Here is a 21,148-nt window from a genome sequence, read left to right as displayed (position 1 = left end):
ATGACCGCGAATGAAAGTTATTGGTCAATGAACAGTATGCTTTAAGGGAAACGTAATTAATGCTTGCGTATGCTGATTGCAGAGGAGGGCGAGCAAGGAACGATCACGCTACCGGAAGAAGGTGAAGAACAGCTTCCGGAGCAGGTAGCACACGACCTAGAAATGACTGAGTCTCCTATGGTAATTGATCAGGAAGATCAGCAAGTAAAAGGTGAACATCCTCAACAAGAAGCATTCCCAGGTGCCGATAATGTTATACCGCAAGTTCCTGAGGAAGAGGAAGAGGGAGTTCATGGCACTATTGAACACGTTACTCAGGGACATATTCCGTCTACCGAGAAGCCCGAAGAACCTAAAGAACAAGCTGCAACACTGCCAACAGAAGAGAATGTTGTACCTGAGACGGAAACTACTGAAAAGGAGTCTATTCCTTCTCACGAACACGTCACGGAAACTTCTCCCGCTGAGATGGCATCGGAAGAAGTGATAACAGCTAAAGTGCCTTCGGAAACAGAAGTAACAAAGACGGAAGCACCTACGACCATGCAAGAGATCGAGACAGCTACCGAAGCACCTGCCGTCGAATTACCAGGAGCTACCTCGCAAGGTCCGCACCCGGAAGAAGAAACAGTAACTACAGAACCTGAAAAACACGCGAGCACCGAGAAGAGTGAAATTGAAAAGGAACAGTCAACTGAACCTTCCGTTAGTGAAGAAATACAGACCGAAGGAGTAATAAAGACAGAACCAGAAGTACCTACTAGTCCACACGAAGGATTTTCAACACAAGTACCCGAAGAAGTCACCGAAAAAGCAACAGAAGAAGAACAAGTTAGCACAACAAAAGCGCCAGAACAACCAGAGATTTCAACTGAAATCATCGAGAAAGTAACATCGCCAGTCGCAGAAATTGAAGAACCTAGTGTTAGCATTGTTCCTGAACACGTCACTGAGCAGGAGAAAGAAGACGAAAGTAAAGTAGAAACTACACCAGGTGAAATCCAGGCGGCAGAGATTCCATCGGAATTGCCAGTGGAGCAACCAACTGCGACTATGGCTCACGAGATACCTAGTATTGAACAAGCTGCTACTGAGAAGGGTGAAGTGTCACATCCAACAGAAACCGCGGTTATAGAAGAAGCACAAACAACTGAAGTAAGTGGTCATCCTGAAGAACCTTCTACACAACAAGAACAGAAACCGGTGGCAGGTGAAGGTGAGGAGGAACAACGGCCAGAACAGCCAACATCCGAGCATGCTATAATCGAAGGCGATTTGACGGAGAGTCCAGCGATGGGCGAGGAACCTATTACTACCGAAAAGCAACACGTAGAAAAGGAAATAACTCCGGAAATTCCAGCTCAAGGTCCAACTGGTATACCAATTCCTGAACGAAGTCCAGAGCAGAAAGCGGAAGACGAAAATGTGTATCATGTCACAGAGGATTACCGCGACGTTACGCGTCCCGAAATAAGTCCTGATAATCTTATGACTGAATTACCGCAAAAAACATCTGAAGCAAGTCCTCCACAGGAACAAGAAGCTACACCGACTCCGTCAGAAGAAACCGAAAAACCGATTTTAGAAGAAGCTACGGAAGTAACTCTGTCCAGTCAAACTGAAAGTAAACCTGAAATCGTTGAAACTAGTACAAGCACTGAAAAAACAAAAGCAGAAAGCACGTCTGCTGTTACTGAAATTCAGGCTAGTACGGAATCATCTGCAACCACTATCAAGGAACATGTACCAGAAGAGAAAGCACCTGAAGAAGCTCCTAGCAGTGAAGAATTACCCATGAAGGGACTTGGCGTCGAAGAATCTGAAGAAATCAGTGGTGAACAAGTTGAGAAGGAGGTACATCCAAAGAAAGAGCTGTCAAGTGAGGAAGAACCTTCTGTCGCGACGCAACCGGTACCTGAAACATCTTCATCTATCCCTGCCGAACATGAACAATCAACGGAACCTGGAGAAGAACAAACATCGGAAGGTGAACATGTTACTACCGTGATTCCTTCTGTTGAGCAATCGACGCACGCGAAGCAAGACGAAGAGAAAGAAACTGAAACTGTTCCTATCGAAGAAGAAAAAGCAGTTACTAGCGAAAAACCAATAGAAAGAGTAACAGGAGAATCTGTAGAAAAGTCTACGACGCAAAAACCCACCATCGAAGAAAGCAAAACTGAACAACCTAAGGAATATTTCACAGAGAAAGCTCCTGAAGAAGTTACTGTTACAGAAAATCATGATGTACAGGAAACCAAGGCACCTGAGAAAAAGCCTGAGGAAATAGAAGGCCCGAAAGGAGTATCACCTGAAGGTACAGAAGAACCAACTGAAGCAACGGTAACAGAAAAGGAACTACCTAAAGAAACTGAAGAAAGAAAACCAACAGAAGTTACTGGTATAGAACAGACAGAATTACCAGCTATTGAAGAACATCCTACTAAACTAGGTGAAATTGAGAAAGAGGGCGAAGAGAAGATCTCAGTGCCTGCATCTACGGAGGAAACAGGTCTTGCAATCGAAACTGAATCCACTAAAGTACCGGCCGAAGAACAACAGACAGAGGAGATGCACACTGAACCTTCTGCGAGTAAAGAACATTTGCCAAGTCAACCTTCAATTCCTTCAGATCGCAAAGAGGATCAGGAACCTGTTGAACCGAAACCAAGTGAAGAAGAAAAAGAAATCCAAGAACAAATAACTCAGAAACCATCTCTCGAAGAAATAGAAGTAACTAAGACTCAGGAGGAACCACAGCAACCGAACCTTCTTTCTGAAACAGAAGGAACTCACATTCCATCTTCGGAGGAAACGGTTACCGAAGGTACTTTACCGGAAGAAAAACCAGGTGAAGCTGCAACGCAGTCAGCTGTCGAGAGGCAACCTGAAATAGTAAGTGAACAACCAAAAGAAGTTACAACAGAACTATCTGGACAGGAGGAACAGACTCAGATTCCAATCATCGAAGAACAGCCTGAAATACACATAAGAAAGGAGACTGAACCACCCGGTATTGTAACTCCCGAAGAACCTTCTCTAACTCCTAGTAGTGCAGTTTCTGAAGGACCAGTTACGGGCGAAAAGGGTGCTGATGTTAGTAAGTCAACAGAAGCCGCAATAAGCGAAGGCACTACAATATCGGTATCAATATCTGAAGTGTCAACCGTATCGCCTGAACTTGAAGAACACACAGAGCACGAAGGTACAGTCCCTATTGAGAAAGAAATTGTGACTGAATTTACACCTTCAGAAAAAGAACAACCAGAGGTCACACATCCATTAACAACTGAAGAAAAACCAAGCAAGGAAAGTGGTGAAGCAGAAATTATACCTCCTGAGGTATATACAGAAGAAACAATCTCAGAAACGCCTGAAATACCGGTTATAGAACAGCATCCACACGAACCTGAAGAAGTTCCTAAAGAAACGATTACTGAAACGCCGATTCACAAAGAACATGAGGAACATTCAACGATTGCTCCTGAAGAGATACCTGAGGTGAAAATCACTACCGAAGTACCACTGAAAGAAGTACCTCAAGATTCTACTGAACATCCAACAAGCACTCCTGAAAAGACTTCTGTAGAAGAAGAGACTACATCGGAGATTGTACCTCGCCCATTGGGTATTCCAGGAGAAGGTAATTGTCTCGTGGAGGGACAATCATACAACAATAATTCGGCCGTTCCTCCGGCAAATATATGTCAAACTAGCTGCCGCTGTATTAGTAGTATCGTGCAATGTGAACTTGTAGAGTGTCCCGCACCACCGGTGCATTTGTCGAACTGCATGCCAGTTCATACAGGCGGAGAATCATGCTGTCCAATGTACGCTTGTGATTCGACACCGACTGCCGAATTAGAATCCGATAGTCATATGGTTCAACCTCACACTCCTGAAGCAGAAGAAGGTAAGGAAGGTGTCCCATCAACGGAAGTATCCACAGAGGCACCAGCTGCGGAAGTTACTGAAGCAGCGAAAGAACCTAGTATAGTAACTGATGAGATTCATACACCGGAATCACAACCTGCCACAGAAGTCGCTATTCCTTCTATTTCTCCATCGGAAGAAGCAGGAGTAACAGAAATAAAAGAGCAGCAAACTACTCTCAAACCTATCGAACCAGTTTATGAACAGACTACAATTGGACAACCTATTAAGCAACATGAAGAGCATACTATTAGTTCGGTACCAGAAACATCACAGGAACCTGAAGAACATACGCAATTACCAGGTGAAAGTACCGAAAGCAAAGTGAGTGAGGAAGAAGAAGGCGTAACAAAAGTTCCAACTGAGCAGCCGCAAGAAGAGATTGTTATTCCAGTTAGCGGCGGAGAGGTAATAACTTCTACAGAATCTCATAGCGCTGAAAAACAAAGTTCAACTGTTTCTCATAAAGAAGAAGAGACTCATATTCCTGTTGAAATCACAACTATTGCAGCTGGCAAAGAAAAAACTACGATATCGATCAAGGAGCAAGAAATGCCTACCAAAGAGATAAGTATCAAGGAACAGTCTACACCAGAATCAGTTGAAACATCAGAAGAAACTGGAAAGGAACAACCAATAACTTCCGAGGAACCAAGTACTGTCGAAGAACACGAAACACCTACAAAATTAGAAGTGCCCGTTCTAACGGAAGAACCAGTAAAGTCAGAACTTCCAGAGAAACAACAGCCTGTTGAACCAACTGAATATGAGACTACTTCTGTTTCTGAGATTCAATCGACAATAACGCATAAACCTGAAGAAGGACAAGAAATTATTACGTCATCTGAAGGTGAACAAATTACTCAGACCGAGAAATCAGAAAGCGATTTGCAAACGAAAGTGCCAGAAACAGAAACGCAGGGACCGATTGTATCTACTCCTGAATCGACAACTTTCATTTTACACGATCATACAGTAACTGAGTTACCATTGAACCATGTGACTGACCATGTGACTGTAAAATCTATGGAAGTTTCCACGGAAGAAAGTAAAGAAGAAGAATCGGAAGTTTCAACCAAAGTTCCTGGAATTGAAGAAGAACACGTTACTATTCCTATCAAAGTAGAAGTACCCAGCGAAGGAATAACTGAACAAGAATTAGAAAAACCTACCGAAGAAACTGTTAAACCAGCTCAAGAATCTACTTCTGAAATTCCTCATAAAGAAATATTACCAGAAACAATTGGATCAACGGAAAGTGCAGCAGGAACTACAGAACATGTCGAAGAACATCCAGAACCATCACTTGCAGAACACGAAGAAGAACCGTCGGTCACGAAATTGTCCGAAGAAAAACCAATCGAACCTGAAATTCCAGTCAGTACCGAGCAGCCAGTGAAAGCTGTTGAAGAGGCTTCAGAAGCAGAACTTGAGAAAACTACTAAACCCACCGTCGCTCATGAATTCGAAAGTACGCAAGTTTCAGTGGAAGAACATCCAGAAGTCACGTCCGAAACTGAATCTCATGAGCCTGAATTGTCTGTCCAAGAACATACGACAATCGGGGAAGAAACAATAACGTTTGCACCTGCACAGGAAGAACTTGGTGAACATCCTATTACATCGATCATAAAGGAAACTGAGCCGAGTTTGAGCGAAGCGGAAACTGAGCAACCTATCGTTTCCGAAGTGGAATCCGAAGCGCCGGTTGTAGAACATGTCACTGTTACAACTGAAGAGCAAACGCCGAAATCCGAAGAGCATCCTATCGAGGAACAGACTGCCTCTCCTGTTCCCAGTAAAGATGAGACAACAGAAGGTGCTGTTTTGGAGGAAACATCGGAAAGCGTAACGAGTCAAAAAGAACAAGTGACCGAAAAGCCTATAGAAAGTGCCAAACCAGAAACGGAAGTGTCTAATGTAACGGAGGAACAAACTGTTGCTCCTGAAGTTCAAAAAGGAGTCGAAGAAGAAGAACAACAGAAGCCTGAAGGAATAACAGAAGAAATAGGTAAAGAACAACCAGTTCCGGAAGTCACGGAAGTAGGCCATGAAGGAACAACGGAGGAGACTGTTAAAGAGGAAGTCACTAGTATTTTGGAGGAACATACTTCCGTAGAAGAGCATCCCGAGCAAGAAGTAACACCGTCTGAAATGGAACCGGGTGTAAAAGTCGAACCAATGAAACCCGAAACAACGAGTGGTCCGATAGAAGAGAAACCTAAAGAGGAAGGTGAAGTTAGCGAGGCGCCTTTACCGGAGCAGCCAACGAGTGAAGAAGCAACAATAGCAAGTTTGATACCTGAAGAACATCCAACTGTATCGACAGAGACGAAAGAAAAAGAAAGCACAGAGAAACCTGAATATCAAACTACGTTATCTACTGCGGAAGAAGAGGTATCGAAACCAGCAACCGAAGCCAGCGAGGTGGAGAAACTTTCTCCCGAAGAAGAATCTGCTACAGCTGAAGTTGCTACAGTGAAACCAGAACAACCTGCTACAATAGTTCCTGTCGAAGTAAGTCCAACTGAGAAACCCGCAGAAGTTTTGCCTGAAACGGAAAGACCAACTGTGTCAGAACAGGAAACAGCATCACCCGAACAACAAGGTGAAACTACCACGAAAGCAATAGAAACTGCAATAACTGAGGAAGAAATACCAGAAGAAAAGGTACCAGTAGAAACGATTCTAGAAGAAGAGGAGAAACCGAGTGAAGCTCCTGAAGCTGGTGTAGAAGAAGAAACACATCCTTCGGTACCGGTTGAAACGACTCCCATTCATGAGGAAGAAGAACCGTCGATAACGAAACTACAACCTACTGAAGAACCACTTCCTTCCGAAGGAGAAACCTTAGTACCAGAGATTCAGCCTAGCCAGTCTGAAGAAGGCGAAGTAACTTATCCAGGTATAGCGGAAGAAGGAGAACATCCAGGTGTGCCCGAAGAAGGCCATCCAATCTCAGGTATACCTGAGGAGCCTCAATTTACTACGGAACATGCGGCCGAAGTACCTGTCACGATAAAGGAAGAGGAGCATCCGGAAACTGAACAATCAGAAATTTCGTCGGAAGTTCCTATGCCCACTGAGGGTCCAATTAAGGTTTCTGGCACGCCAATTGAATTGCCCGAAGAGCAGATTACCGTCAGACCAGTACCATCAGAGGAGCCCATACCTGAGGTTCCGACAAGACCTGAAGAATCGACAGAAACGTCAGTCGAACAGCACGTAATAAAGGTACCAGCAGAATTACCAACTGCGGAAACTCCGGAAGAAATTCCTGAAGAGGAAGTCGTTCATCCACAAGAAGGCGTAGAAATTGGTCATCCGCACATAGATCACTTCCCGGAGGTTACCATGAGGCCAGAGCCTGATTATTCCGAACTGACGTTCGGATCTGATGAAGAGCACTTGCGACCTGTCAATCATACGGAAGTGACGAAACGACCGTATCAACCTGGCTTCCATGAACAACAGCCAACCACGTTGGCTCCTCATATTCCGGAATATCCCGATCAGATCGTGTCAGGCGAAGATAATCCTCACTTCCCCGTGCAAGGTGGCAGTTATCTAAATCATGATGAGGATTACGACGAGGACGATCAGGTTTATGGTCCGGGCACTTGCCGTTATGGTGGCAAAGTGTATGTCTCGGCGCAGCAGATACCCAGAGACGACCCGTGCGATTTTTGCTTCTGCTTCAGGAGCGACATCATTTGTCTACAGCAGAGTTGCCCACCGCCTATTCCAGGTTGCCATGAGGAACCGATCAGCGGCTTCTGTTGTCCCAGATACGAGTGCCCCGTGTCGATGGCCACGGCTCTCAACTTGACCACCACTACCACTACAACTACGACCACGTTACCGCCACATTTCCCAGCTCACGCTTACAAAGGCGCTGCGAGACGAAATGGCTGCCAAATCAGTGGCAAAACTTATCGAGTAGGAGAAGTTATTAAGTCGGCGTCTGGACCTTGTCTCCACTGCACGTAAGTCTATTGAAAAATTCTTTAACATTCTTGTAAAATAATGCACAATATATACTGTTCCTATTAAGTCTGAGTGCAATTTAATTTTAAAAAACCTAAAACATTTTTATAAATTTTTAGCTGTGGAGGTGACGGCAATATGAAGTGTGATCCACGAATATGCACTCCGGAACCGATGCTGAGGCAAATGATTGCCGCAGTTGCGGCCGAAAGGAGAAGGAGATGAGCCGCCGAGCTGGTTCGCGGAAGTCGTCTCTACAAAGAAGCATTTACGAGGACGAGAAAATCGACAGCAGGATTCAGTGTTGTATAAAAGTGAATTAAAATTATTCTAAACTACCTAAACGCATCGCGCGGAACACAGACAATAGTGTGCTTCGGCGATCACGAACTGAGTGGCCAAAACGTAAACGTTTATATTAATAATATTATATTATGTTATATAAAAGAAAAAAGAGAGCGACGACGAGGGAGAGGAAGGAGCAATATCGGTCGGAGAATTATAGGGGATTCGTAATGCGTATCGAGGCGCGTTTTTGGTGCTAATACGCGATCACGGAAGACGGAAGCAAAGCAACGCGGACGTAGAAAATATAAGCAAAAGAAATTTGTTCGTGATAATTCCGCATTCTGTTTCGCGGGGTATTTTATACGCTCTGAGAAAACGAGAAAAGAGAGGAAATTACTGAACGTACGAGACTTATGACTGTGCCTTCGTCAGTGTCGAATATCAACGGCACTGCTTTCGTTTCGGCAACGAGCGCCGTCCGCAGCCACGGTCATCGTCGTCGGTATCAAAGAAACCCGAAGATTCGCGATCGCGATTCATAGGTGATGGGGGAAAAAAAAGAAAGAGGAAATGCGACAAGAATGCGCTTTCTACGATGCAGAAAACAAATACGAAAAAAAATTCAACGCGCCGGCCGATCGGTCGCGCAGTGATATTGTAACAGCGAAGGAGGATCGTACGAAGGATACCTCGATCCGCAGATCGTCTAGCTAACTAGAAACTTTTTAAACGTTTTTCTACGCAGACTACACGATATCCTTTGTACGATGCAGCGTCGGAAATTGGAAGATAAAAGAGAGGAAACGAGATTACGACGACGTGATCCTTATGATTCTTACGATGTCACTGCACAATCTTAAGCGACGATGTCATTATGTGCTACGCGATCGAGCGTGTTTCTGGATCGTTTATTCGGCTACGTGTGTCCTATAATGATCAGGTCACATTACTCGAGTTTGCTGACGTTCACGTGCACTCGGACACGATCGAGATTAATGGATCGGCATAGCCAACCGATCGTGCTTCCAGTACGCCGCAAGGATCTGGAGATTTTGATCGTTTTTCTGTCGAGGAACAATTTCTCTGATCCTTTTCTCCATCTTCTTCTTCTTCCTTTTTTTAAAATCGATCCGCAATCCACAATCATACGTATACAGTGCCAACGATCGTGTCCCAGTGCGCGCGTGGGTGTGTATGTGCGTGTGTGTGCATGGTGCATATATAATATGTTAAAGGATGAGAGGAAGCGCCAGAGAGACGAAAGATACACGCATCTCAAAGCTCAAACAGCGGCTCGCGCGGAGGACCGATCCGAGAATTTGCTTCTCCGGCGAGCTGGCGTCATTATATATATAAATATAAATATAAATATATATATAAATATAAATATATATACATTTATATATAATTCTTTATATACACTGTACCCTCCTGATGATACTTAACGATAACGATGTTCTATACGTTTGTACGAAAGTATAGTTGTCTAAAACGAGATAATGATGATGATCGCCCACACCGGTTCTTCAGTCTCAAAGTGTCGCGCCAGAAAGAAGAGAGAAGGAAAGAGGAAGAGAGAGAGAGAGAGAGAGAGAGAGAGAGAGAGAACAATGCAATCCTCGGGGCATTCCCCAGGTCAATTATTTATCTTGATACACACAACACCCGCACGATCGTTCTCCAGGTACAAGAGCTGTCGCGCAGCAATGTCACGCTTTGAGACTTTGGAATTGCGCGGGCACTCTTTAGTATAATAAATAGAACGAATGCTATATCGTCGCACAAAATACTGCGCATAACTATCTTGTATTTATATAATAATCGGACGAAGACGAGTCGAAGTTCGGTCTTCCTGTTATCAGCAGCCCGTTAGTCCTAGTGCTCGTTTATCAATTAATTAAGCTCATATCTGCCCAGGAGAACTGCTTCTCGCGGAGAACTATCATGAAAGCGTTTTCCCTTCGTTTGCGTATAATAAAGGATCTCTCTCGACTTGAAAGACCAACGAATATCCGCGGCGTATTCATAGAGCTTCCACAGCAACACGATCGTGATATACAAAGTGGCCATATTGTTACTCCGTCACCGTTTTCAAACACGAACGAAACAAATCTTCCACGCAATAACATCGATAATAAACGATTGATATACGTATATGAAACGCTTTTGTTTTATGGTCATGACGAAGTCACAGCATAAAAATGACCAGTGCCTCGGCATTTTCTGTTGAGGAAAAGCGCACTCGAAAATTTCCAGACACTCGTACATGAAAGTAACAACGAGAATGGCGAGACATCCTCTGTGTATTTTTTACAGTCGAGCGACTAATTTGTGCATTCGATGTATCGGAGAAGAGTTTTATATTCGAAAGAGAAAAAAGAATCGGTATTAAATTAATGAAAAATTGAGGAAAGAAATAATAAATGAGGAACGGACACGATTTGAAATCTGTCTTCCATTGCGACTAAATTTATTGTCACTGCCGGGTTTTCCGCAGCGAGGAACGCGAAAGGGTTCTTGATAATTTGCTCAAGGCTCAATTGAAAGTTACGCGAGTGATGACGTGCGGCGTGCGTGATTGGTTATCGATGCGCGGCCGGTTTGACCGGTGCGCGACAGCGCGCGCGTGCGCATCGATTATCGCGACACGTCGTTTAAAAGCGGAGTCGAGTCAGCTCTTTCCAAGCCAATATATTCTAGCGATTATAGTCGCAAGCTAGTATTTATCTCGATATCATCACCCCTTCACTCATAGCGTGTAATATTACCGAAGGTAAATGAGTGTCGAGTGTTTACGGATAAGTATCATTATATAGTACGCAATATAGTTGTAATAACGTAAGACTTATGACCATGGTGAATACGTAGAATGCATGTAAACTAACGCTTCGAGTCGGCAGACAGTGCCCGCGAAGTGCACTTCTGCGAGACACTTCTCCATCCGGAATATCTCGCGCAACTTTATAAACGCACATGCTGCACTTACGTAACCAATTGCCGTCCATCCACAATCCCTCGTCCGTGCGTGCGATCAACAAAAAGCGCACTGATGACGCGGAAAAAGATCGCGTCGGAACGTGCGCTCCCGATGTTTCGACACCGATGACTGACGGGAAGCAATATGGCGGCAAAGATTTGAATTGGTCACGTGAGTGCGTACGCAGCGAACGATGCGATCTTTTAGTGCACACGAGAGGTATTCTCTATTCCCGCGATGGATTTCCCGACGTTTCTCATCATACGTGAGTTATACGGTCGCGCGATGGATATTCCGCGCGATCATCCCGCATTATGCGTATAATTTGATATCGTTCGCCGCGTATTATATAATATGTGATAAATGGAGTAAACGAGAGCGAACGCTCCGGCGGAATGTGTGGAAGTAGGCTAGGTTTCACAAGTACGTGCTAGTATAAAGTGTCCTTTTATATGAATAAAAGATTTTGTATGTCAATTTATGCACCTTTACATATATGCGTCTCGTGTCTCTCGCCATTCAGATATCCCCGCTTGTTCCTTGTAAAGCGATCGCGGAGAAAGAGAAAGAGTAATAATCATACTTTACGTCGACGATGCTAATTACTCAGGCACGAAATTGAAGAAATCCTCCATATAATTTAATTTAATTATCGATTCTTATTTATTGCAGAAGACAATATGCATTTACAGGCGCAGATTAAGTAGAAAAAATCAGGGATTATGAAAGAAGAATATGTATCTTTTTTTAAGGGGATGCTGGAGTGACTAGGGAACTGCCCTCACAGCACCAAACATTGCAATAAGATTATAAGGAGATTACAACCTTTCATACTTAATAATTAATGTTACTGGTATATGCCACTAACCTTACAATATAATCTTACATTATAATATTGTCAGAAGATTAATGAAATCTTATTTCAATATTTCAGTAATCTTACGTGCAATCTCATTTTTTGCGTATGCTGAAAAACATTTTATACAAAACTATTTATAATAATCATGTTACTCGTATATACCACTAACTTTATAATATAATCTTACGTTATAATAGTGTCGGTAGATTACTGAAACCTTATTTCAATATTTCAGTAATCTTACACACAATTATCTAATTTTTCGCGTATATTAAAAATACATCCCAGGCAGCACATGTTAGCCTAATATATGTAATATGTTTCTTAGACGTATCTAATGTCTATGAAACATAAAGTACCATTTAAGAAACGGTTGAAATAGAAACCGTTTTTAGACTTAAATTGTAAAAACGTATTTTTCACGTTTCCACATAAACGAAAAATGTGTTTTATTAAATTGATTCGAAATTATATAATTAATATAGAAAAAATAGTAATTTCTACTTAATTTGCGAGTATTAATTATTTTTACATCATACGTTTCAATGTACTCGATTATGGAACAAGAGACAAAAATCAACACAAGTGTGTGTGTGATTCCCGCCTCTGATTCACCAAGCGACCGATAGATGGCCAATAAGCCAGGCGTGACGTTCTCGCAAGAAACATTTGCGTTATCACCTTATAAATACCTGTTCTCGTTCATCACAGTGTATCTAAATCTCCTATTTTTGTTCCCGTCATTCATTTTTTCCAAAGTTTTATCTTCATTCTCCACAACCTCTTCTTTGCAATAAACAAATGGCTTGCCATTTTTTCGTGAATTTTAAGGTCGCTTTGTTTGCTTAAGGCGATCCTGGAGTTGCTAGTGAACTTTTTTGTCACTAGCTCTCGTTACAGCAACCGAGCGGAATCACTAAAGTTTCCTGCACGCTAATCTTTTTATTAGTTGCACAGAATAATAATTCCTTCTCCACGATTAAAGTACACACAATAATGAATTGTAAGCTGGTCGTTTTTATCTTCAAAATGAAGAAAAATTTGACAGTTACAGTTTTGTTATCGGCTAGCCGAATTTTTCTTCATTTTGAAGATAAAAACGACCAGCTTACAATTCATTATTGTGTGTACTTTAATCGTGGAGAAGGAATTATTATTCTGTGCAACTAATAAAAAGATTAGCGTGCAGGAAAATCTAGTGATTCCGCTCGATCGCTGTAACGAGAGCTAATGACAAAAAAGTTCACTAGCAACTCCAGGATCGCCTTAAGAGATCGTTAATTTTCTCATTATAGATTTCGAAATAAATTATTTCGAATCTAATCTCCCTATAATCTTATTGCAATGTTTGGTGCTGTGAAGGAATAAAGAGAATTTTCGAAACTGCAATTACCATGACGAAGCAGTTCCCTAGTTGGTTAGCTTTTACATCGCAATGATTAATTTTCGTTATTCGGAGAAATCGCGCGGTTTATTTCCGTCGTTCCCTATATCTAACATGCGCGATCTCATGAACCGAGGGAACACGAAATATCGCGTATTGCATTATTTTTACGGACTGTTCAAGAAATAAGAAAATTTGAAAGATACAGATTTTGAAATTTTTGCTAATTTTCTTCTGTAATTGCGTAAAACTAATTATGAATGTTAATTATATGAACGAGTTTGAAAGTAGTGTCGTAAACCGCGTAAAACCCGAAGTCCCTAGGCGGACTGAGTGTTGGTAACACGTGTTTTGACACACTGTCAAAAAGTGGTGTTATTTTTCGGTATTCGTGATAACTGGAGGTATCGCGCGTGTTTCTTGATTTTCGAGCGAAATAAAGTGAAGGAATCGTTGTCAACGAGCGATGGAGGCCGGTGGGAGTACAGGTACTCGTACGACGCGTTTTATGATGGAAGGCGTCGGTGCCCGAGTGATTCGTGGGCCGGAATGGAAGTGGGGAAAACAGGTTAGAATGAGAGGTTAACTTCATTAAATGTCATTTTCCTGGCGCAACGAAATATTCTTTTCCCGCAGGAATATTTGCAATAAATAAATTCACGTTTCCTGCTTCCCGCAACGGTGACGTGACAATTTTTTAAAAAAATTTGTGCTCAGAAAAAAATAATGTAGCTTGCTGTAAGGTTATTATCCTGATGTTGTTTATTTCATATGAAATTATTTATTTAATCAAATTATAAATGCATTGAGAGTTTGTCTAAAATGATCACTAGATTTTAATGTATTGTAGGTGACGTATAAATGATTTTCAAAGTGATGATAGCTTTATGCGCTAGTGGATATATATAATCATGTATTTCATTGATAAACATAATAACCACATAATAAATGCTGTTAGTGAACTTTCTTTTCAATATATCTTCTCAATAGAAATTCAACGCCGCAAAGAATCTATTAATTATTATTTTCAAATTGTGTGTGTTTGAAAGGATGGTGGAGAGGGTCACGTAGGTACCGTCAGAAACTTCGAGTCACCAGAAGAGGTTGTGGTTGTATGGGACAACGGCACCGCAGCTAACTATCGATGTTCCGGAGCCTTTGACCTGCGTATATTAGACTCTGCACCAACAGGAGTCAAGCACGACGGTACAATGTGTGATACCTGTCGTCAACAACCTATCTTTGGGATACGATGGAAGTGTGCTGAATGTGGCAACTACGATCTCTGTTCCATTTGTTATCATGGAGACAAGCATCACTTGCGACATCGATTTTTTCGCATCGCCACACCAGGAAGCGAGAGAGTCCTGCTGGAACCTCGACGAAAGAGCAAAAAGGTATAAATAAATAACTGCCAATCTTACTACTTGAGAATTCTTTGTTGCATTACGTTTTATTAATTGATATTTCCATTTAGATCGCGATCCGTGGTATATTTCCCGGTGCAAGGGTCGTACGAGGCGTAGATTGGCAGTGGGAGGATCAGGACGGCGGGAATGGTCGCCGGGGCAAAGTCAACGAGATACAAGACTGGTCCGCAGCTAGCCCACGTTCAGCGGCGTACGTTATTTGGGACAACGGTGCCAAAAACTTGTACAGAGTCGGTTTTGAAGGAATGGTCGGTATCATTGTTGTATCAATATCGTACGAGCGTAACCGCACGTGTATATTCATACGTAACGTACATGTTTCTCGCATTTAGGCGGACTTGAAAGTGGTCAATGACGCAAAAGGGCAAACGGTATACAGAGATCATTTACCGCTGCTGGGAGAGCAGGGTCCAGGTCGAACGGGACCTCACGGCCTGCAGATTGGTGATCAGGTGCGTGGTCTAACGATACGTTTGTTATGCGCGGAAGAAAAGGTCAAATTTTCTAATCGTCTCTCCTGTTTTGGCATGCGTTTGCAGGTCAATGTCGATTTAGAATTGGAAATTGTACAATCGCTGCAACATGGCCACGGTGGCTGGACAGACGGTATGTTCGAGTGTCTCGGCACTACGGGAACGGTCGTCGGCATCGATGAAGATCACGACATCGTCGTCTCTTATCCAAGCGGCAATCGGTGGACCTTCAATCCCGCTGTGCTTACCAAGGTTCAAATACCCGTTCCCGTTACTAGCTCGAGTTCGGACAACCAGACGTTCGCCGTTGGTGACCTGGTGCAAATATGTAACGACATAGAGAAGATCAAGTTGCTCCAGCGTGGCCACGGAGAATGGGCTGAGGCGATGGCTCCGGTGAGTGTTTCAGAACCGCAAGAATCATGGAATTTATTTTATCCATTTTTCTACACTTAATTGTACACGCGATTCTTTCTAGACTCTAGGGAAAATCGGTCGAGTGCAGCAAATATATCACGACGGAGATTTAAAAGTGGAAGTCTGCAGTACATCGTGGACGTACAATCCCCAGGCTGTTACAAAAGTTGCCAGTAGCGATGGGAGCGTCTCAGGGAACAGCAGCGGTGGTGAGTACGCGACAAAAAAAAAGATGCATTGGATATCTTGGATGTATTTGATTCGATATGCGTTACACATAACATAATGCATCGTTTTATCTTCCAGAACGTTTATCGGCGTTACTAAAGAAATTATTTGAGACACACGTCTCGGGTGACGTGAATGAGGAACTGGTAAAGACAGCGGCGAATGGCGATGCCGCCAAGTGCGAGGAATGCTTAAAACGGCCTGAAGCTGATGTCAATGGTGTATTTGCCGGTCACACCGCTTTACAAGCAGCCAGCCAGAACGGCCACTTAGAAGTTATCAAGATACTTCTCCGGTACAAAGCGGACGTGGAGATAGAAGTGCGTATTCTTCGCGGTTAGGATATCGGATATTATATTTGTTAGATTGCATTTACTGAGATCGCGTATTCCTATTAAAGGATAAGGATGGTGACCGAGCCGTACACCATGCCGCCTTTGGCGATGAGCCAGGAGTTATGGCACTTCTCGCTGGTGCCGGCGCCGATCTGAACGCTCGAAATAAAAGACGTCAGACTGCCCTTCACATCGCGGTTAATAAGGGCCACGCTGGTGTTGTGCGAACCTTACTAGAACTGGGATGTCATCCGAGTCTACAGGTAAGTGCACGCAATCTACGATTTTATACAGGCATTGATGTTTATCCATTCATAGAATGTTATGTGTTTGTCAAGTATTTGGCGATATATTATCGAAATTGGAAACACGCGACTTGTATACTGGACAATATTAAATCTATATCTATATATATATATATATAAGCCAAATACCACTCACTGACTCATCAACGTGCAGCCCGAACCACTGCACCCATCGACTTGAAATTTTAAGGGTATATTCCTATTATTACGTAGGTGCTCACTAAGGGTGGATTTTCCGAAATTCCACCTCTAACGGGTGAGAAGGGGTAAAATGTGTTTTTATTTGATTCTACACATAATATCGCGGGCGAAGCCCGCGTGACGGGGGATGCTAGTATATTATATATGCAAGAAAAGGTGTTTTTAATTATAAAACGCTGCAAAAAATGACATAGCATTTTGTTTCGAGATTTATTTGGAAGATTATAGCATTTAATAGTAATTACAACAGGAAAAAATGTACAGTATACAGATTATAATTAAGAAAAGGAATTAATATATTTCAGTGATATTAAGATGATATTAACGGCTTTAATTATGATAAAAACAAGGATGGTTTTATATTATAATTTTTATTTGCTTCTTTTTATTACTATACACACCGCATGTGCGTATGTGCATATGTAATAGCAAGCGTTAAACGGTGTACTAATATTTCGTTAATAATTATGATCAAGAAAATGACCGTCAACTTCAATACATGTAGATTAAACGATATTTTCTTTCATGCAATCACAAAGTAAATCAACAACTTAGAAAACCGCAGGTTTATTGCAGGAGATTGTAGTGGAATGAAATCTCGTGAAATATAACCGTAGGCGAAGGTTTTGGTGGTGAGCCGCAAGAGAGGATAAAGGAAAGGAGGTGGGGGTTGTTTATTTTATTCTTTGGGAAAGGGAAACTGTCTGAACGTGATATATTTGTGGTATTCCACCCTTCAATGATTTATGCTGGCCTGGAACTACGTAAACGAACACCTTGTCGCTATTCCTCTTCCTTTCTTCCAGCGTTTTGCCTCGTTCCGCTTCCCTTTCGTTTGCTTCCGTCCCTGTGCAGTTCTTTTCCGAATATGACCGCAAATACGTTTGATTAATCTAGACGCAATTCTTAATTCTGTTTCGATGAGTTTACTCAAGTCTTTTTCAAAATTTTATAATTCAAGGCAAATTATTTGATAATTTAAAGAAAAAGAAAATAGTTTTTTCAATAAATGTATTACGTGTTACATTGCACTTATACGTTTTCGTAATAAAATTTACGGTAACTTTACAAAAATACTTATTTCCTCTTTTTCCCTTGAAAACGCTTTTAAGAGATACACATATAACACAAGTAGGTACGCGATTTGTCAGGAATAGAGAAAATATTAGGTTTTAAGCGTGAAGAAGACATAATAAGAGCGTACGAATGGAGAAAGAGTAAAAACGAGAAAAGGAGAAAAGGCGAGAAGAGGACAGAGACAAGGCGAAATATGAAGGGGAAGAGAAGCGGGTGGTGTTGAAGAAGGAGAGAAATTCCAATCAGGATATATCGGCATATATATTACTCTCCTTGCCTCTTGATATTTGAGAGCGGAGCCTGCAGGGTTGGCGGATATAACCACACGCAGCTGTATTTTATTATTGATGGCCCGAGGGATGCTTGTGAATTTCGTTCGCGTTAAATGGTCAACGGTGCGGACGTTTACTGATACCGCAATGTTCGAAGCATTGAACGCGATGCCAATCGCGTTCGTATTTATTCCGCGGTCCGACATTTAATTTATATTTTTTTTGTCTCTTGTGCAAAAATTAAAATTCCCTGCGTGAATTAGGGATGCAACGTATAATATCTTTCTTTTTACCCCCCGAATTTACATCAAACATTTCTTGTTGCTTCTTAACTCGACGCACGGTATTAATCTACGGGCGAGCACCGGATACGCGAATGTGAATTAGTGTTAATTCACCTTTGTTACACGGGTATCTCCTCATTTGCAGGAGACTTAATTAATTCAGTTATCTGCCTCGAGAAAGCCTCGAATTCCACCTGCGTTACGAGTGTCGCGGGATTGTGTTTGAGAATACGTGTTGCGCATAATCAAGGCACGCTGTGTATATTTGGTGCTCTCCGGCAATGGGGTATAACACTGCGCATCCCCATTTCCCTTCGAAACAATTCGAACCTGAAGACAACTAGAAACGTTTTCTGCGATAAACAACATTTACGTGCTTGGCATGCGTTGTATGACGACAGTTATTTTCCTTTGCTGTGTAACGTTCCCGAAACTATTTTTCCAATACACGAAACATGTTTGAAGATTTTTCGTGCATCTTTTATCTGATAAACATACAATTTCTGATCGAAACCGTCTCTCCGTATGGAAAGATGGTGGTTTATCGATAGAATAACAATTTGTCAGGGGAAAGCATATAAGTAATTATGGTAAATTATCACGAAATCTTTTTTCTTCTTATAACGTCAGCCAACGGCTCAAGAAAGTAATTAAGAAAGTTAGGAAATACCTTCCCCATTTTCATAATCACCGCACAAAATGGTATAAATTAACAGTAAACATAAATCAACGATGTTTTTACGCGGTGCAGGGTGTATTGCGACCGTTGTGAAATACCGTTCGTATATTTCATCAGGCCGGGGGGCATAAGGTTCGCGAAAATATGCTTGCATTAGCGCTCGCAGAATTATGGTTCACGTCTGTTTCTTCTTAGCTGCGCTTTTCTTCTTAGTTTCACACTTATAGCCGGCATTTGCATAATTGCGCTTTTTAAGCGGTGGAAAACTCCTTAAATGAGAAATTACTTCGAAATGTGCGCGTTGTGTCGAAACTTGCAAGTTTTTAAAGAGCTTTATCGCTACTCGCTCGTTCTTGCCCGCGATTTTCTGCACCGATGGAAATCACGGAACTGCATTGTCGTTACAGTTATTCGCATTTGACGTTATCGCAATTTTTGCTCTATGTCTATGGTAACAGTGGGCGAAATTTGTTACGATCTTATTTTATTTCATCACGAAAGTTTCCGAGGCTTTTTTTCCCTGCGTTGCATCGCTCAAGTGTACTTTTCGCGAAGGAATAAAATTCCAACGATCACGTACGTATGTACCAGACAAGAAAGGCAGACTCTCGCGCTTGGCACGTGCGCGAAATTCCGACAAGTCGATCCGACAATACCAGGCGAGGACGGTGGCCGGGGATGGAAAGGGCAAGGGGAATTTTTGCGATCGCGCTATCATCCTGTCTGCTTCGTTGAAGGATCGGACTAATCGAAATACCGGACGTCTTTGGAGCTGCTGCTGCTGCCGCCACGTGTATGTGTGTATATGTAGGTGCTTCCCACGTGTGTAACAACCCCTCGTGTAACAACCCTGCTACCGTTAAAATCGAGCTAGTCATCCTTATGGCTTCCGCCGTTCGTTTCGGAATACCCGGAGAAAAATGTCGAGACGTACATCCACAGCCGTAAAGCTTTTATCTGCGATATCGATTGTTCGTACGTCTTTCTCTCTGCTTTTACAGCTACGCGATTGAAGGGAAGATAATAACCGTAAAAATTTTCAGTAAGATAATTTATCGGGGGTGAGCTTTATTTCCAACAACAGACCGCGTTCTCTCCCGTTCTTCGCTCGCGCCACGGCAAGAAACCGTCCGCGTTCACTGTAACAGTTGTCAGTGTTGTTACGTATCGTGTAAATTTCCATTTCAATGAGGATTAATCGCTCCAGAGAAACTCGTGATGCTATGTAACTTAATTTCCGTGACACGACGTTCCGGCCGCGATCACTTTGTTTTACGAGCATCAGGCCAGGACATCGCGTATGCGTCATAACTGAGGTTGATTATATTCGCTACATAGTCAATATCGTCGAATAAATGTCTGCGATAGCTAGACGATGTACCGTGATGTACGAATACAAGTATATCATCATATAAGTTCGTCGATGCGGACAATTCGGTTGAATTGCCATCAGCATTAAAATGGTCCTGGAGCTTTGATCAGTAACATGAACATTCGTTTCAGCGTTTCATACGTTCTTGTGGTATCTCATTGAACTGAAGGTAATTGCGTGATTTAATAGGGCGAACCTTCGTCAATGTTCCCTTTCAGTAGTCGCATTCACGGTAAGGGAAGTCCTAGAGGAATAACGAGGTAAAAGATGCGAGTGATACATTCGGTGGCTCTTTACTCTGTCGCGCGAATAATGCATTCAATCGAACCGGCAGTCTTTGCGTCGATGCGATCGTCTTCCGTAAGGAAGAGAGCTTCGTTTCGTCGCGGGGGACGCGCCCGGCGACTTGAAAGGGGGTTGAAATCGGAGGATGGAAGAGTGCCTATAGCTCCCTATGGCGTCCCTATTACAAATCCAATACCCACCTAGTCTGATAGTATACGTCTCCGTCTTCTGCGTCTCCTCCACTGCCTGTTTCCCTTCCTCCTCTCGATCCTCGATGTTACCGCCTATATAGCAGCGTCCTGGCTGCGACGCTGCTATAAAACATATTCGCTGACAGCGACAATATTCCCTACGGTGCTGCA

General features: G+C 42.6%; 2 protein-coding genes across 2 annotated transcripts in view; both read left to right on the top strand.

Moving 5' to 3' along the window:
- The window catches only part of LOC105280803 (titin), a 38,272-nt gene extending 29,443 nt beyond the window's left edge, over positions 1-8,829 (top strand). The window contains exons 6-7 of the mRNA XM_011341615.2: positions 83-7,919; positions 8,040-8,829. Of these exons, the coding sequence (XP_011339917.2) occupies positions 83-7,919; positions 8,040-8,145 (7,943 nt within the window). The 3' untranslated portion in view covers positions 8,146-8,829. The remainder of the gene's footprint in view (positions 1-82; positions 7,920-8,039) is intronic.
- Positions 8,830-13,781: 4,952 nt separating this feature from the next.
- Positions 13,782-21,148, top strand: part of LOC105280806 (E3 ubiquitin-protein ligase MIB1) — a 357,459-nt gene continuing 350,092 nt past the window's right edge. The window contains exons 1-8 of the mRNA XM_011341617.2: positions 13,782-13,996; positions 14,478-14,825; positions 14,906-15,106; positions 15,191-15,310; positions 15,398-15,727; positions 15,810-15,957; positions 16,055-16,296; positions 16,377-16,574. Of these exons, the coding sequence (XP_011339919.1) occupies positions 13,895-13,996; positions 14,478-14,825; positions 14,906-15,106; positions 15,191-15,310; positions 15,398-15,727; positions 15,810-15,957; positions 16,055-16,296; positions 16,377-16,574 (1,689 nt within the window). The 5' untranslated portion in view covers positions 13,782-13,894. The remainder of the gene's footprint in view (positions 13,997-14,477; positions 14,826-14,905; positions 15,107-15,190; positions 15,311-15,397; positions 15,728-15,809; positions 15,958-16,054; positions 16,297-16,376; positions 16,575-21,148) is intronic.

This window comes from Ooceraea biroi, chromosome 6 (genome assembly GCF_003672135.1).
Source record: "Ooceraea biroi isolate clonal line C1 chromosome 6, Obir_v5.4, whole genome shotgun sequence".
NCBI lineage: Eukaryota > Metazoa > Arthropoda > Insecta > Hymenoptera > Formicidae > Ooceraea > Ooceraea biroi.
This window is presented reverse-complemented; position numbering and strand designations above follow the sequence as displayed.